Source organism: Vigna radiata, unplaced genomic scaffold (assembly GCF_000741045.1).
Source record: "Vigna radiata var. radiata cultivar VC1973A unplaced genomic scaffold, Vradiata_ver6 scaffold_251, whole genome shotgun sequence".
Lineage (NCBI taxonomy): Eukaryota > Viridiplantae > Streptophyta > Magnoliopsida > Fabales > Fabaceae > Vigna > Vigna radiata.
The window spans coordinates 188,353-206,654 of NW_014543556.1; the positions used below are offsets into that span (position 1 = coordinate 188,353).

The 18,302-nt window shown below is 34.8% G+C and overlaps 2 protein-coding genes across 2 annotated transcripts; both read left to right on the forward strand.

Annotated features, from left to right (window-relative positions):
- The first annotated feature begins 1,480 nt into the window (after nucleotides 1–1,480).
- LOC106754502 lies at nucleotides 1,481–2,242 on the forward strand. Its single transcript, XM_014636519.1, has 3 exons — nucleotides 1,481–1,684; nucleotides 2,002–2,090; nucleotides 2,200–2,242. Exons 1-3 carry the CDS (start codon nucleotides 1,481–1,483, stop codon nucleotides 2,240–2,242), a joined length of 336 nt encoding a protein of 111 aa, XP_014492005.1.
- A 548-nt stretch (nucleotides 2,243–2,790) lies between these two features.
- On the forward strand, nucleotides 2,791–7,400 carry LOC106754510 (protein SSUH2 homolog). Its single transcript, XM_014636528.2, has 7 exons — nucleotides 2,791–2,998; nucleotides 3,109–3,321; nucleotides 3,798–3,864; nucleotides 5,029–5,360; nucleotides 5,476–5,617; nucleotides 5,753–5,878; nucleotides 6,769–7,400. Exons 1-7 carry the CDS (start codon nucleotides 2,977–2,979, stop codon nucleotides 7,151–7,153), a joined length of 1,287 nt encoding a protein of 428 aa, XP_014492014.1. The 5' UTR covers nucleotides 2,791–2,976; the 3' UTR covers nucleotides 7,154–7,400.
- The last annotated feature ends 10,902 nt before the right edge of the window (nucleotides 7,401–18,302 follow it).

The window sequence follows — 18,302 nt, forward strand, 5'->3', positions numbered from 1 at the left end:
TGATACCATGTTAGAAAAGAAGAAAGAATGAAATATTGTATTTCTTATTGAATAATAAGGAGAGAGTACAATTGATATATATAATTATTTAGAGCAATATAAAAAAGGAATATAAGTATAAAAATATATAAACATAAATGCACAGATATGAACAGAGAATAAAATAATTCCAATAACTAACGCCTTCTGGAACCGTATCTGCCGGCAAATGCTGCTCTCTCCGCGCAACCCTTCGGAAACCTCTTGCCAGAGACTGAAACTGAAGGTGGATGATACAGTGCCCACAAAGTATTTCGTGTGTGGGTACTGTTTAAAGGGCAGTGATCTGTTGTTGAGTACTTTTGTTGGGGAAAGTTGCTAATGTGGGAAGTTGATGACCTAAGAGATGAAGGTGCTGGAAGAGTCAAAGGAAGAGGGTTCTTGGGGAAATGGTGTTTTTGTAAAAGGGGATGCTATGTTCTTGGATCTTTGATGATTTGAGAGTGCTGAACAGCTCTCCAGGTAACACTGTTCAGCAACTCATCCAACTTGGACAGAAAGACTTCAACAAGATGAAAGAAATTTCTGTAAATGTTGGCGTGAAGGAGGTAATATTATCTTGAAAATGATGTTTGCTCATAATATGCTATTAGACACCCCCGGGGGGAAATATGTTAGAGAAAACTTCTTTATCATTATTTTCTTTAAGAAATGATTTTGAATTTATGCATGAGTTAATTTTAGATTATGAAGAAATATGGTTAATCAAACTTGTAATAAATTAGGCTTAATTGTATTGTTTTATCTTCCAGGTATCATAATTGTAACATTATTTCAGGTTGCAACTATGCCAACTGGGTCCTCTCTTGTATGCATTATTGATAACCTTGTGCAATTACTTATGGAGAGGACCATTCCTTTAGTATAATTCTTTGATAGTATTAGGAAATTACCTTTAGTATAACACTTCCTTTGTTTTTTTCAGATATTTAGCATACTAAAGCAAGCATTAAACTTCAAATCTCCTCTAAGTGATGTATTTTTGGCAAACAGAGAATCTAAGCCAACGCTCCCTTCCTTCTCACCAGATTCTGGCCTAAGCCACCATAGATGTTCTTTAGAAGTCAAGATAACAGTGAGCAAATCACAGAACAAGATTCTGTTTGCTTAAGCAGAGGGAAACTTTGTGGATTTTCTATTCAGCTTCCTTACCATACCTCTTGGATCTATTATAAACCTCATGAATGGAAAATTATCCTCTGGAAGCATTGATAACTTGTACAAAAGGGTGAAGGATCTTAATTCATCATGGTTCATGGGATCAGCAAACAATTCCTTAATGAATCCATGTGTCCATCATCAATTTGGTTGTACATGCCAGCCAATACGTGTTCCAGAAGAAGACAGTCCCAGTTTTTGGTATGGCACTAAGGTAGTGAATGCCAATATCAAACGTGAAGCGATTTCAAAGAATCAAGAGATGTTACAAGATCCAGTGGCTATGAAAATTGTTGAACCAAGATGTTCTGATGGAGCAAGAGGACCTGCCGTGGGATTTATGAAGAGGCCCTGTATATTTGTTGTGAGGGATGATCTTCAAGTGTCACCATTGACAACTACTTCTAGCATTTCCTTCGTACAAGAGTTGCATTTGCCATTGGATGATTTTGACGAACATTTGGTGGAAATTAAGAACTCACGCGAGGTAATCATGTTCAGAATCTACTCTTAAGACTTGTTCTTTGGCGTTGCTATGAGGAAATTGCTTCATACATTGTATGAAAAGCCGATCATATAAATGGTGAAGTTATTACGAAGTAACTTTAGGTTGAAAGTTTACACTAACATTTACATCAAATTTGCTTTTACAGTGAAATTATCCAAAATTAGATTACATTATTTTAAAGTCAGTTTAAAAAAAATAATTTTACAAATAGTTGGTCATAGTGAAGTTTCTACAACTTTTCTTCCATTGAAACTTGTTTTTCAATTCATAATATGTTAATTGTCTATTTTGCTCAGGCGCTAAACCTGTTGAGAGCTTCTTTGACATCTAAAGCTGCTTTGACAGATAGCCTATTCTACTTACTGAAGAAAAGGAAAAAGGAAATGTATATTTTGGGATGTATTGGGTGGAAGGAAGAAAAAGATGAGAAGAAAAAAGATGGAAACAGAAAAGAAAATTATTGGATTGTTATTATTTTTTAAAAAATTGAACAGGGCTTGTTATGGTTGGATTTCGACACTTGCAAGAGAGGATTAAAAAATTATTTTTGTTTCGGCTTCTCTAACAGGTCTGAGTTGAAATTTGCATGGATTTTGAAAAAAAATAAAATAAAATCTTCTGTTGATTAAAAAAATCAATGTATTGGAAAAATACTATGTTTATGTAGTGAAGTTTGTAATAAGTATCTAACTTATATAATAATATAATTAAAATTTATAATTAATAACTTGAACGTATAAATTACACCCTAGATTTACAACAGATATTTCGTATCGTGATACAAAATTGTGTTTAATTATTTAATATTTTGGAAATATATTTTTGTATTAACGTTTTGGAACGTATAGGATCCTTAATTTTTAAAAAAAATAGTTGTATCCACGTATACGTGATTGTATAATCAATGTTTCTTACCCTGTCTATTTACCCTTAAAATCGAGTGGTGAATACAAAGTTATTCTAATTTAATAAGTTATTTTAAGTTGGAGCAACCAATATGATTTTAATTTAATAAATATATAATTTATGAATAAATAATAAATTTCCACACCAAAAATTTCCGTTTCTGTAATTGTCATTTGACGTATAACAGCAAGTGGGGCACGCGGTGTGTTAACCTCAGGGTCGTTCACAATGATCAAATCATAACACCGTTTGACTCGCGTGTTTGTGTATCCACAATTCTATTTCCTTAATGGCAAAGTTATTAACTCGATTATAAGGCACCCAAGTCAATTACCTCTTCTCAACTCTCAACTCTCCATCCCGCCATGGAGGAGCCTCTGCTATCAGGTACAATTTCATTTCTTTGATGGCAAAGTTTCAATTTTAACGGCTGATTTTGAATTTTTCAAATGATTTTGATTCTGGGTAATTTTTAATTTTTCTTGGGTTTGAATTAGATAAGAGAAGTGGATCGGTTGAAGCGGACAGTGGAAAATGGAGCTCGTATCAGTATGTGGGTCGAACTGGTTCTGCTAGACCGACTGCTTCATTGGCTGGAACTGAGGTAAGTGTGGATGAAATACGATCTGCTGCTGCTGCTTCCTCTTCTGGTTACTATCCTCCTTCTCTTCACGGGGCTTTGGTTGGTTCACCTGAGCCTGATCCTACAGGTGTGTTCTTTTGTGGTTCCTGATTCTCGTTTCAATTCTGATGATTGCCAAGGTTTTCAATTGCAGTCACAGCCGCAGTTTCATCTCCACCCTTGAAATTGGGGATAAATGCGGCTAAAGTACCCACAGTTGCGTTCGTAAAGACCCCAAAGACATTGGTGTTGTGGGTGTAATTTACTGTTTTTTTTAACTTGGTGTTTGGTTTTTATCTTGTATTTTTTATTTACATTGCACCACTAATTCATTCAAATTTTGACCCATATGTGTTCTTCATTGTGTAATAATTAAAAAGTTGTGGGCTCTAAAGTAATGGTCATTGTACAACGGCTGCCATTGGAGATTGAGTAGGGGGATTTTTCTGGTTTTTCTTTAGCAGTGTCTTCTATTATAATTTTTAGACAAATGGAGATTTACTATTGCCAGAAGATACTTTTCCTGTGTAACCTGGATGCTGAATACATTATTACCTGTTGCAGAGCAAGCTCTTGTCTATCAAGGTGGATATGGAGGAGATTATAGTGGACCAAGACCCCAATTCCAGAGGTATAACATCTGCAAAAAAATCCGTAAAACATGTGTTTTCATGAAGCTTCTCATATTGGAACTGGGCTGTACAATAAGCTGTTTAATGTTTTGGTTTCATTGTCGGAAAGAATTAATGGAGGGTTTTATTATAACAATGATTCAAACCTTATTGTTACCGAAATTAGATGGTGGAAATAAAATAAATGTATAGAAGTGTGGACAAGTAGACAATGTTTTTTATGAGGCAGAAAGATGGAGAATCAAATTAGATGGTGGAAATAAAATAATTTTGTTAATTGTTAAGGTGTACAATGTAGAGTTACAAAGTGCTTTCTAGGTGCTAGCTTTTTGAGTGTTCGGAGGGGTCTAGCTAAGATTTCAGATCAGAAAACAGAAACAAAGATGTATGGAGTTTGATATTTAAGGGCTAATTTATAAGTCGCTTTGATTAAAGAGAACATCCATCAAACGACGGTACATTTGCTACGTGAAAATGTGCAAGTAAATGTATCTGATATTGGTGGTGGTGTTATGCAGCACTTTTAGGAATCATTCGGAAATAAGTGAAATCATATATTCAGCAGAAAGCAACTAATTTATATTCTAGAGTCTATTTTACAGTGAAAATAAGACAGGTTATCTCCCCCTTTACGTGCTTGAGAAAATAGTAAATAGCAAATAGCAATAGCTTAAAAGGGGTTTGAAGGGGAGAAAAATTAGGAGGGTTCATCAAGATAAATGTCTGTCATCGTTAATGACTTCATTAAAATGTTACTTCCCTCCTTTTATCATTGGTTGGCGTTTATGGTTTTTTCACATGAATTAAGAAAAAGAAAATTACTTCAAGACAATAATATTTGTTAGGGACCAATTTTACTGAAATATCTTTACTCTTTTAATTTCTTATTAACTGAAATGTCAATTGGTATGATTTTTCTGGAAGCTAAAACAATAATCAATATGAAATGGAAGGACTTCTAGACTCTTTCCTCTAATAGGTCAAGGAATTGGCAGCGCATTTTTTGGTGAGGCATATTATGCTTGTTTATTTAAAAAATATCTTCCGCATGTGACGTGTGTCTAAGTTGCATGCCTTTTGATAAAGGCCATTCTGATATGGATTTCTCAAGGTCAATAATATATTGGCAAATAATCTTTGTTTACCGGGTGATCCTCTTTTAGGAAAATTCTGGATGAAGTGGAGATACGAGAATTGCTCATTGATCATGTTGGTCATCGTTGCTGTTGGGGTAGCCGTCCTGCTCGAACTTGGAAGATTCATGCAGTGGAAGACTGTAATGTTTATGTAGGAACACTGGATACATTTATAGAGGAAAGAGAGATCATAAGAGAGACTGAACCATACCTTGGTGGCGATATTGATGGAAAAGATAATGGACCTGAACTTGGTATTTGGGAATTGGATCTAAGATCTCAGTTCCCTATTCTATTTGTACCCTACAATGAAGTGCGGCAAAAGATTCCTCATTCTGAAGTTATTGAGAAATGCTCAGGTGAATTCTGGATTTTGATTTCCCAGATTCACAAATAAAATATGTACACTCATATACTACTATTTCACCACTATTTCCTTTTACCTCTCCTAACAAAATTGTCGAAATTATTCAGTTTGTGCTGGAAGAGGAAGTACAGTCTGTGCTACATGCAATGCAGACCAAGAACCTGGATTTTACAAGGAAAATCAGATGACTCAGTGTGCAGCTTGTTATGGAAGGGGTTTAATAGCTCATAAAGATGGTTCAGACACAGAGTGAGTAATTTGTTTGTTCATATAATAGATCAATGTTGAATTGAAGCAGTAGTCAAAAGCCCTGGCCTCATTGCTTTCTCTCAAGGTGGAAGTTTATAGTTGTAATTCATTTATTTAAGTTACATTTTCTTGCAGATGTGTGAAGTGTAAGGGCAGGGGAAAGATTCCTTGTGTGACTTGTGGATCACGTGGGCTAATTAAGTGTGTAACATGTAATGGAGGTGGTTCTCTTCTAGCACGCAATATAGCCATTATTCGATGGTATGTCAATCTGGCTGTCCAATATTACTCAAACTTGTACATAATAATAATAGATTATCTGGAGTTGTTACTTACTTTAGCAGGCACACGTTGTCATGATTTCCGTGCTTTAGTTATAATTTAAACCTGTGATATGCATTAAAAGAGTCTCTGTAGAATGAACTGCATCAGCAGTAATTATGAACCGTTTTATGACTTGTCTGTAACTGTGGCTGAATAAGACAATCCTGCATTTATTAGTTCCATAGTCCTCTGCCTCCACCTTTTTTTTTATCCCAAAAGGGTGCTGTTGTTCATTTTGTGAAATACAAGTGCTCTGTCAAAGCAAGGGAGTTTCAAACATGTTAAAACATTGATATAAAGAGAGAACAAGTAAAATAACATTTATGTAATTTAAATGTTTGAAGCTAAAGTTGGCCCCAAATTTTTGAAATAAAAATTTGCTGTTTATTGTGATTTGGAAGTATGGTTGATAGTTAGAAGAGAAGGATATGAACGTTAAGGTGTTGTTTAGGTAACCCAAGATAGGAAAAGCTGAGGAAGACCTTTGAATACACAAAAGATGATTCAATGCACGAAATCAATTGAAATAATACTAACAGACTTTGTAGAAAATGGATTATATGTACTTGAATGGCCATTGTTATGTATGCATGATAAAGATTTTGTACTGTTTAAAGCGGTGAATCCAAAATTTAGTTAGAGGTCAAGGCTTGTGTCACAATTTGATGTTTGAGAGTTACTGCTCAATCCTTGTGCAGAAATGTTATCTGTCACTATAGATGTGGGACTTCTATTATGTAATCTAGTTTAAGAGATTCATGTTGATATGAATAACATTGATTCCGTTTAGTGATAATTCTAAAAGACCAGTGTTTCCGCTGCTACAGGAAGACTCTTTCAACTCGGAAAGTAAATGCAACGAGTGGAGCAGCATCAGTACCAGATGAGGTTTTCAATAGGTCCAAAGGGGTGGAATTGTGTAACACTCAGGCACACCAATGCACACCAGCCTTTTTTGCGGATTCTTATTTTCTCAACAAGTTTTCTTCTGATGTCATTGCTGAAAGAGCACAAGTACCTGCCACTGCAAGGGTCATATGTGAGAGGCACACAATCTCAGTTGTGCCAGTAACTCGTGTAACCATGTGTCACCGTCGGCAATCCTTCAGTTTCTATATCATAGAATATGGCAGGGAGGTGTATCTTAAGGATTATTACCCTGCTAGATTTTGCTGGGGCCTGTGTCCATGTCTGGAGTGGTTGAAGTTGTAATGTTTGAAACTTGTCATACTGGCAGCATTGAGGGGTACACCAGGTTCCATCTACAAGATTATGAGTTGTGTTTATTTGTTCAGTTTGATAATAGCAGAAGCAGATTTCTGGGTTTGAGAGGTGTGAAGATGAACAGTGTACTATTTATCGTTTTTTGCCATTGAATAAAAATCATGTACTTGGTTTCTATTTTCCATAAAAAATCATCATCTAGTAGGATTTCTAGCTGGTTTTATTAAAGCTTAAATCTTTGTTACATTCCTTGCTTTCTCGTCCCCATGGAATGGAAGTAATGAAGAGCAGTTTCAAGTCTACACACAAGTCCTTCATGAGATAATTTCAGCAAAACATGTGTTGTAAAAGGAAAAATCAAGTTAGCAAATACTGAACACATTTTTGTCTTTTCAACCTCTTATGAATCTAATTTATCAGTAACCTAAATTTTGATAAGATTTAGACGTGATTTTAGTTTTTCTATAATGTAAATTTTTATTTTAGTTCATATATAATGTTATTATTTATTTTTATCCCTGAAAATTTTGAAATATCTATTTTTTTAGTTTTCCTAACATATTTTTATTCTTCAAAATTTGAAATCATTACTTTTAATTTCTAATTTTAATTTTAACATAGACAAATAAGAGGAATTTTAAAATTTTATTACTAGCGTCATATGTGTGATATTATATTACTTGATTTTTTTTTTCCAATATATAACTATCTTATTAGGGACTATAACTTAAAATTAGTTTATTTTATGCAAGGTAAAAATATATTTAAACCAATTCTATAAAATTATATTAGATATTGAATTTTAAAATAAATTAGTAGTTACTCCGAACAAACTAGATTTTGAACATAAGAGGATGACGTAGCATAACACTTTGAAAGTATTTAATTATTATCTTTAGAAATCTATTTCTGTCAAGTAACATTTTTTTTTGTATTTTAAAAAATATTTCAATTTTAATAAATAACATTTGAGTTGAAGCGAGATAAAATATATATTCTTAAATTAAAAATTAAGTTATATAAGAAGTACATATTGAATTCTTAGTATATTTCTTATTTGCTTCAATAATTTTATTTTATCTCTATTTCCCTGTCTATTTGTTTAGGGAGAAAAAAAATGTATGCACTTGTTTCCATAAAAATTAAAAAATTTATAATAGTTAATGTCAATAATTTTATGTATTTATGGTCAAATTTAAATTTGAATAATTTTTAAAAATGAGCTTTTTATTAAGAGATCGTATCTCAATTATAAACTAATGTAATGCTGGCGACAAATTATTTTGTTACAATTGAATATATATATATATATATATATATATGTGGGAAAAATTAACACATCATCCTAGGCTCTCAAGAAAACCCTAGGTTCTACGCAGTTCTTTAAATTCTCAGAACCCTACGCCGCAGAGAAATTGTTGAACTTGAAACCTCCTCCATTCCCATTTCCATTTCATTCCAATAACATAGTCTGAGGATCAAACATTCTATTCCCTCTTTTAGATTCCAATCACCTTCAGAGGTTGTGGTTAGGTCTCTGTTTTACGAGCATCAGTGATGAGCAATTCCAATATGTTATCCTTGCACTATGATTGCCAGTGAAGAAACTAATGGGGAATGATTACTCTGAGATGCTCTCTCTTCAATCTCTCGGTCTATATTTTTTTTTCTAGAAAATCAGTTTTTTATCAAATCACACGCCACAAAAATTGATTTTTTTTTTTTTTTAATTTCTTTTGTTAGTTGGCTTGATTTATGGATCCGTGATGTTATTATTAGACTGCGTTATCTATCTGAAACTTCCTTCAGGAATTGAAGATAACCATTACTTGCTGAGATCCATGGTTCTTATTGAATTTTTGTCATGCAATGTGAATCCATAGAATGGAGCTTAAAAGATCATTTGTATGTATAGTTAGTTGCATTGTTGTATGATTTCTTCACTAGTATGGGTTCAGGCTAAAGCATTAAATTGTGGTGGTAATTGTGATTTTGTTATTTCACGGAATTGTGGATAACTGCATGATGTGGTTACAATTGGGGTCACAAACTCCATAATGTTATGGCCGAAATCACAGTTGCACAGCATCTTTTAAAGTATTGCTTCAGGCTTTTTGATGCTATTGAATATTGATTGTCTATATCAGCTTCAGAGTTCTGTGTTTTGTATTTGCTCTATTAAGATTTTGTTGGGTCTGCCTTGTTTTTTCACTGCAGCACATTTGCATCAAGGGAAATATATGGGATCTGTGATGGTGTTCTAAAACTGCGTTATCTATCTGTAGTTTCTTCAAAAGAACTGAAGATAATCGTAATCTACTGAGATCTTGTTTGGCCAATTGTGCCTTTAATCATCGTGCATACTAACGTCACCATTTTCTCTACATTTGTGATCAAGTATATTTTTTTTGATAGGAAAAGTTTGTGATAAACTTTTGTCTATTTTTAAGTTCCAAAGTTCATAGTGGGAATTTAAATATAATTGTTTGTAAACTTAGTGGGATTGAAATGGATTGAATTGTTACATGGGATAATTTTTAAAATGAAATTTCAAAATCGAATACGAAATGAATAAAAAGTACTGAAAGGTTATGTTTGAACTGATTACAGAACGCATCTCACTTTTCGTCTCTAAACAGGGAGAATTCGAATAGAACAAGAAAACGGTCATTTGTGTTCACGTAACACGTCCATCTTATGAATTGTGTGTCCTTATTGTGAATAGTAAGGGCTTTTTCCTTTTCATCTAATCATGAATTCACTTCTGGTAACCCGATCTCTTTCGACAATGCAGATGAGGCCAGGTGCAAGTCTAACCTTGTGTTTGAATCAAGAATTTTAATAAGAAATTAAATTACATAATATTTGAATTATTTATAATTGAGTTTTTGGATAGAGCAATTGAAATATTTTTGAATTTTAAATTTTTGTTTAGATAAAGCATATTAATTTTTTTAAATACAAAATTCCATTTTAAAAACATTTAGTTTGTAATTCGAATTGAACTTATTAGGCTACTTAGGCTTGACTTTTAGTATGTGTTAGACCGTTTTGATTTTTTATTTGATTTTTGATTCAAGTCATTTGATTTGACTTTTGATTCAAGTCAATTGGTGTGATCCTTCTGTCTATCCTGTTTAGAGTTTAACAAATTTTACCTATAATGTCAAATATTAAGTTAAGTCGCGAACGAAAGTTTTAGTTAAATCTTTTTTATCAAAGGTAATCAACTTCAAACTCTTAGTCATGAGAGTAGTTGGCTCTTTATACACTCTCTTTGAAGTTATCACATTAATACACTTTTTAAGGTAACTTCAGTATTATAAAGTTAATAGGGTTAAAATAACCCTAAAATAATACAAAATTGTTTTTAATATTTGATTCTTATGAAATTAATGTTTAAAGAATGTCTGAGTTTAAGTGAAAAACAAGTAAAAAACTTTGAAACAATTAGGGTTAAATATGTTGAAGGATTAAATTGGTCCCTATTTTTGTAAGGTATTCCCAATTTGGTCCCTTTCTTTTAAACCTTTCTAATTGAGTCCTTATAAGTGCTAATTTCAAACAAATTAGCCCCTACGGTTAAAAATTGTTAATGGTGTTAAAATTGTGCAGAGGTGACTAGATGACGTGGTTAAAATTCTCCTTTTGAAGTGTTAAAATTGTGCAGAGGTGTTAAAATCCTCTACACAATTTTAACACTTTAAAAGGAGAATTTTAACCACGTCATCTACCCACCTCTCCACAATTAACGATTTTTAACGGTAGGGGCTAATTTGTTTGAAATTAGCACTTATAAGGACTCAATTGGAAAGGTTTAAAAGAAAGAGACCAAATTGGGAATACCTTACGAAAATAGGGATGTCTAAATGGTTTTAACCTTTTCATTAAAAGTTTGAAGAAAAGTGAGTGTTGAAGTTGAGTTGAAGAGGTAGACTTTGTGTTTGTTGCTTTTGAATCATTTTGCAATTGAACTTTGGGGTTCTTAGGTGTAGTCTCGGTAATGGGAAGTAGAAGAAAGCTTTGGATGGTGGTTGAGAAGAAAGAAAACCGAAAATAGGTTGGGAAGGGAGAGAGAAATGAAGCATTTAATTTTTTACCTCTTTTGGACAAGCAAAATTTGAAGCACACTTTCATAGAAGAAATATTTCTACTTTGGTATTCAACCCTTTGCTAGTTTGGACGTGAATTGCATTGAGGAGAGAATGTATTGTGATTGTTTTATTTACATTTGACTTTGCACATGTGGCACCTTGGTAGAAGAGATTAAAGCACCTTTTGGAGTGTGGAATATGAAAGGCAACGTTTTTTTTTTAACCTTGGAAGAGGAGTGAGTTCGGCAATTTGGTTTTGGTAAGGAGAGAGAAAGTTTTTTTGCTGCATGGTAGGAGAGAGAGCATGATTTTATTGTGTGTGGAAGGCACATGTTCACTTTCTTGGAGAACGAGGCACATGGGACAAAAGGAGGCAACATATGAATAGTTTATTGAAGGTTGAATTGAAGTTGACTTTGGGGGACTACATGACTCATGGCCATGAAGGTTTTCTTGGGCCAATTGCACTTTTAAATTCATTTGTTGGATGTATTTGGTCACATGGAATGTGTAGGAGAAAGGATGTTTGATTATTCCTTAGTTTTGAATTAATTTGCATAGTAGGATTAGTCGCTTTTTAGTTTCTCTAATTTATTTTTGTATTTAATTTAATTTAACTTTGTTGGATATTTGTTTGTCACTTTGTTGGGGTCTAGTATTTTATTTTGTCTCAATGTTATCTAATATGTTTGGTAGTGATAATTTAACTGTCATGTAGTTTAGGTTAGTTGGGTTGGTCATTAATAAAATTATAATGTTTCCTTGAGATTTCTAGACTGTAATTGTGTTTGCTACTCTTACTTGGTTAATGTGAAATCTATATTTGCACTTGCAATTGGGTATACGCTTAGTTGCCCAGTTGGTGTTGAGTCTTCGCTTAGTTGATGAACTGCATGGTGTAAATTGGATTTGATGTTAACATTGCGTTCGCTTAGTTCGCTTTTATGAAAACATGATTAGCCTTCGCTTAGTTGGTTAACTGTGTTGGATTAGAGGTTTGAGTCGCTGCTTTATTTTGTTGATCTGTGATTGGAAGCATTGTGATTAAGTTAATGACCAACCGTTTTCACATCCTGTTTTTACATTTCTTTTTACACTTTTGTTTGCATTCGTGTTTTAATTTAGTTATCCGCATTCAAAAAGATTTTCACAAACCTCCCCCACTACGTGTTAGACCTAAGTCCTGAACCACAGTTGGTCCTTGAGAGACGACCTAGGAGTCACTTCCTAGTCTATACTGCATTTCTCATATGCAATCAAATTTGTATGGGCCGCGACACCCATCAGTGTGTCACGACGAGGAGAAATAATGCACAATGAAGGTGAACTCATGAGGCGTGATGTTGATGTGAGAACGCTGGCGAGGAAGACGAACTGATGTTGACCGTTTGCGTTGATTTATGGTGTTGTTGATGGTGGAGGGATGAATCGTGGCGACTGGAGGTTTTGCGTTTTGGAGGCTAACGTGGTGGTGCGTGATGGAGGATGGTGGCGACAACATGGTGTGTAAAAACATAGAGTATACAAGACACAAAATGATGCAACGAGAGTATTCAATAAATAGAGGTGGCTTATATAAGCCTTTAGAATAACTGCAAAGCTGAAAGTGTCGTACTGCAAAGTAGTAAAATAGGCACGTAAAGAACAACAACATAACAACCTAAGGCTAGTTCAATCCTATAAACAGGGAACCCTATGAGTATGTGACAACAGAAAAAAAAAAAACAGAAACTTAACAACTTAACATTCCCTCCCGTAAGCTAAATGACTGCATTTTAGTTTATTTCAGTGGCTGTTGTGACTCCAACCATGTGTCAGATTTTTTCAAACTGATCAAGCTTCTATGCTTTAGTCATTATGTCAACTACTTGCTCATTAGAACAACAGTACGTTAATCGAACTACTTGATCATTAACCAAGTCTCTTATAAAATGAAATCTTACTGCTATATGCTTGCTCCTTCCATGGAAGACATGATTTTTGGATAATTGAATGGTAGAGTTGTTGTCACATAAAATTTCAGTTGCTTCCTTTTCAACTGAACCAAGGTGCTCTAAAATTCTTTGGATCCAAATACATTGCCAGGCACAAGATGTTACAACCATGTATTCAGCTTCGGTGGTAGATTATCTTAATAGTCGTTTTGTTATAGCCCAATGTGACTCTTTTGGATTTGCCATGTATTGACTAATTAAACTTACTCCAAACATTAAATCTAGCCGAGTCACTATTAGATACATGAGGCTCCCAACAACTTGTTTGAATTTGGTAGCTTCAACTACAACACCTTCAATATCCTTAGAGAGTGTTGTGCCTGGTATAATTGGATTTCGCACCGAGTTGCTTTCAGTCATGTTGAATCAAGCTAGTAATCCGCGAGCATATTGTCTTTGACAATGAAGATTCTTGTGTGACTTTGTATAACTTTGATTCCAAGGAAGTGTCTCATTTTGCCTAAGTCAGTCATATTAAACTCTGCATTCATTGAGTTTTTAAATTCGTCACACATGTATTTGCTATTGCAAGTGAAAATCAAATCGTCAACGTAGAGACTGACAATTAGAATATTATCGAGAATCCTTTTTGTGAACAAGGTGTGTTCATTGAAGCATCGTTCCAAGTGTTCTTTTGCAAAGTAAGCTTCAATCTTGCTATACCAAGCTCTTGGAGCTTGTTTAAGCCCATATAGTGCTTTCTTGAGATGGTAAATATGATCTTCTTTTCCTTTCTTGATGAAACCTTCAGGTTGTTGGACATACACTTCTTCCTGAAACTCACCATGTAAGAAGGCGCTCTTGACATCAAGTTGCATTACTTCCCATGCATTTTGAGTAACTAGAGCTAATATCAGTCTCACGGTTCAAGTCTTCTGTATAATCTATTACGAATTGTCAAGCATAGCCTTTGGCCACTACTCTAGCCTTGTACTTCTCAATGTCGCCACTTTCATTAAACTTGGTCTTAAAAATCCACTTGACACCAACAGGTGTTAACCCCTCTGGTGGATTCACAAGTTGCCATGTATGATTCCTTTCTATTGCCTCTCATCTCTACATTCATAGCATTTCTCCGTTGTTGATTTGTACAAGCCTCTTTGAATGACTGGGGATCTCTAGACTCAATCATCACCAGTGCCAATAAGCTTTCCTCTTCTACTGGAAAAGTGATTTCGTAATCAGACAGCCAAGCAGGTTGTCTTCGTGATCTTGGAGCCAAAACTTTTGTTGAGGAATCAATGTGTTCTGAATTGGAAATTGATCTTTCGTCATCACTAGTTGTTATTTCATGTGATGTAGATTCTGCATTTTCATTTAATGGGTCTATTGTGACGGCTTCATTTTCCCAATCTAGAACTTCAGTTTTTCTTTTTTCCGTGTTTTCGTTCCAGTTCCAGCTTTTATCTTCTTCAAACACCATGTTTCTACTCATGATTAAACGCTTCATAATATGATCAAATAGTTTGTATGCTTTAGATTTGTCACTTACACCTATCACGGGTGGCTTTTGTCATCAAGCTTGCTTCTCTTTTGATATGGAATGTGTACGTGAGCAATGCAACCAAATGTTCAAAAATAATCAACTCGTGCTTTGATTCTGCTCCATATCCCCTCTAGGGTTCGCTGATCAATGGCAGAAGTGGGACTTCTATTTTGAACATGTATACACCAAAAGGGTTTTGGGACCTGTTTGTCGTGTAACACAACTCGTACAATGTTCATGACGGTGTGGTTCTTGCGTTCAACAACTCCAATTTGTTGTGGGGTGTAGGCAGTTGTCAATTTCTTAGTGATGCCTTGTTGTGTGCAAAAGTTCTCAAACTCCTTGGATGTGAATTCACCACCACGATCTGTTCTGAGAAAAATGATGTGTGTGTTGGCTTCCTTCTCGACGTAGGCTTTAAAACTCTTGAATGCAGTGAAAGTCTCAAATTTTTCATGTAAAAAATAGACCAAAGTTTTACGTGAGTAATCATCAATAAAGTTTAATATGTACCTTTTGTTGCTGTGTGAGGTAGGTGAGATCAGACCACAAACATCGGCATGAATTAATTGAAGTTTTGCTGAAGCTTTCCATGAGCTTTGCTTTGGTATAATGTCTTTATGTTGCTGGCCCACAAGACAGGTAGTGCATAGTGTTTGAGGAAGTTTCATTTGTGACAGACCAATAACCATTTGTTTATTCGCAAGCATGTTTAGTGCTTTAAAATGAGGATGCCCAAAGCGCATGTGCCACAATTGTGTTTCCTTATCTGAAGGGTCCTCGGTTTGAAGGCACCTAAGAGGTTGAGAACTCATTGAAGCTGTCAGATAAAACATATGGTTGCCTTTTATGTTGGTGTGCAGAATCAGTCCTCGATCTGGATGGTATATTTTGCACGTATCATTTTGAAATAGAACAACTAAACCTTTTTCTTGGAGCTGCCCTGGACTTAAGAGATTGGTCTTAAGCTCTGGAACATAGTAAACATCGATAATGACATGAGAGGTGCCATTAATTTGAATTAAAATACTACCTTTAGCAGTGACAACCACTGTTGTGCTGTTTTTGAGTTTAACAGATTGACTAAATCCCTCTTCTCTCACTTTTGTAAACCAAAGCTTGTTTCTGGTCATGTGATTGCCGCAACTAGAATCTAAAAACCAATCTTCCTCTTGGACAAATTATGTCATCTCCTCATATGTTGCTAGTAATAGGTCATCTTCTGCTTCTTTTGATTCATCGAATGGTGGGTAGTGAGCCTTTTTTTCAAACTTGAGACATTCATACTGAAAGTGGACGAGCTTATGATAGTGAAAGCATTCAATGAGTGCTTGGTTTAATGGCTATCGTCCTCGACCTCTCCCATGACCACGACTGTATCCACGACGACGACCACAACTTGTTCCATATCGGTCATCATGAGTTATTTTCAATACTCGTTCCGTTGGTTGAAGACTTGGCATTCTTTGTTCATGGATGAGAAAATTTCCATGAAGTTCATCAATATTGAGGGCGCTCAGAGTATCTTGTATCTACCGTGCTAGAATCTACTTTCTCATCGTTTGATTTCATCTTGTTAACTATACTGAGAGTGTCTCCTAGGTACGCATCTACTTTCTCCCCTTCTTTCATACTTAAAAGCACGAACTCACGACATAGTGCTTGACGCTGAGCACGTTTTACTCTCGTTGAGCCTTGATATTTCTTTTGCATGGATTGTCAGATTGCCTACGATGTACTTTTGTCTAATATGGTTTCCAAAATCTCTCAATCAATAGCTTGGAATCAGTAATTCTTTACCTTTAGATCCCTTATATTGGCCTCATCCACACTCTTGCATTGAACCTCAATGGATGTGGCTTCAAGCACTAGTGTGCCCTTTTCTACGAGCTGCGACCATTGAACCTTCGTATGGCTGGTTGCACAAACTTTTCTGTGGTAGACATCTTTTTTTTTCTCACACGTACTGTACTCTCACACTTGGATGTTTTGTGGTTCTTGCACAACACTCTATACTCACACTCTGTACCAGTGATATGATCATAGATGGGGCAACAATGAAGAGTTTTCAAAGTGAAAAAAGAGCATAAAAAGAGTAGTATAGGTTTCAAGCAATATGGGACTTCACATGGCTTGAACTTAAAAGAAAAGAAGAGTAAATAGATTTCCGTAGCTTGTAGTGCAAGTAATATTAGCTAGTTTCGTTTTTGAACTCTAGGAGTGCTAGGAAACTTATAAACCCTTTTGGAATGAGAGAGTTGAGCAATGTGGGACTAAGAAACACCTAGGGATATTGCTTGTCAGACCTTAGGCATTCAAGTCCCACATCTCTTGAAGCTATCATCCAAACTCACTCCAAAAACTATATAAGAAGCCTAAGGGGTCTCCTTTGTAAACACACGTTTGAATTGAATGAAATTTGAGTTGAATTGCAGTCTGACATTCTTCTTAGAGATAGTCTACTATCTCTTAGTCCATTTTGGGCAGACCTTATCTTGAGCAAATCAAGTGGCGGTCCTTTCTCGACACTTATCTTGGAGTCCTCTCTCAAGTGGCGTGTCTACGAGTCATAAGTTTTCTATTCTCTATTCTTTTCCGCTTTTATTTTTCTGTCCATTCTCTTGTATATCATCTAGTATATTCTCTCTAGGTATACACTTCCCCATCATGTGGTATCATGAGCCTTTGGTTTTGATCTTCTTAGGAATTGCATGCTAGAGTAGAAAAGCTTAAATGTTCTTTCGTTTTCGCTCAGCGTTTTTAATTTTCACCCAGCACCTGCGTCATGATACAGTAGAAAGTTTGCTCCAGTTTAGCTTCATTTCTTATCCATTTTCCATGCAATTTTTTTAAAAGTTTCGTCTGGATGTCTATTTTCATGTATAGTTTTTACTTTGTTCAAATTCGTTTTGTACTGTTCGCAATAATTTTTTTTCCAATATGTTCATCCAAAAATCTACTGTTGAAGTATTTCTAAAACTGTTTGCATTGTTTTTTGCTCTTTGGTAAATTTGGCTACTGGAATTACGCCCTGGACCGTGCTATAACACCCACACACTCTTAAGAAAGGAATCACAACTTCAAATCAAGGCTTGGAGGTGTTAAACCATGGTTGTCCAGAGGCTTGTGCAAGCAATTATTCTTCAAACAACAACAATGTTATTGGAGGTCTTCAACAAGTATGTGTCCTATTTCCTTTTGAATCTCTGTTCTAGCTTTAAATATTTGTCTTGGATGGATTGTATATGTCTTTTATTTCATGTTAGCTTTGCTTTGAGTCATATGTTTGTTCCCCTTTAGCAGTTTTCTAGAATAATTTTCTAAAATTGCATAACTAAGAAATGTATTCCATCTCCATGTTTTGTATGCTGAATTGAGTTTGATCATCTTTGGATTTAAGTGTGTGTGTTAGCAAAATGATGAAGATGAAGTTTTGATGATGCCAAAATCAAGTCAAGATTTATCAAGATTCATGAAGATCCTTTGAAGACTTATTTTTGTTATGAAAAGCTTTTGTAATAATTGTAGTTTAATTGTTTAGGACTTAGATTTGTAGTAGGTTT

Excerpts from the sequence above, each read along its gene's own strand:
- LOC106754502 (XM_014636519.1), top strand. The coding sequence starts at position 1,481 with ATGAAAATTGTTGAACCAAGATGTTCTGATGGAGCAAGAGGACCTGCC. Across the intron at positions 1,685-2,001 it reads AAATTAAGAACTCACGCGAG|GCGCTAAACCTGTTGAGAGC; the intron begins GTAATCATGTTC and ends TATTTTGCTCAG. Across the intron at positions 2,091-2,199 it reads AAGAAAAGGAAAAAGGAAAT|GGCTTGTTATGGTTGGATTT; the intron begins GTATATTTTGGG and ends AAAATTGAACAG.
- LOC106754510 (XM_014636528.2), top strand. The coding sequence starts at position 2,977 with ATGGAGGAGCCTCTGCTATCAG. Across the intron at positions 3,322-3,797 it reads ACCTGAGCCTGATCCTACAG|AGCAAGCTCTTGTCTATCAA; the intron begins GTGTGTTCTTTT and ends TACCTGTTGCAG. Across the intron at positions 5,618-5,752 it reads AAAGATGGTTCAGACACAGA|ATGTGTGAAGTGTAAGGGCA; the intron begins GTGAGTAATTTG and ends ATTTTCTTGCAG.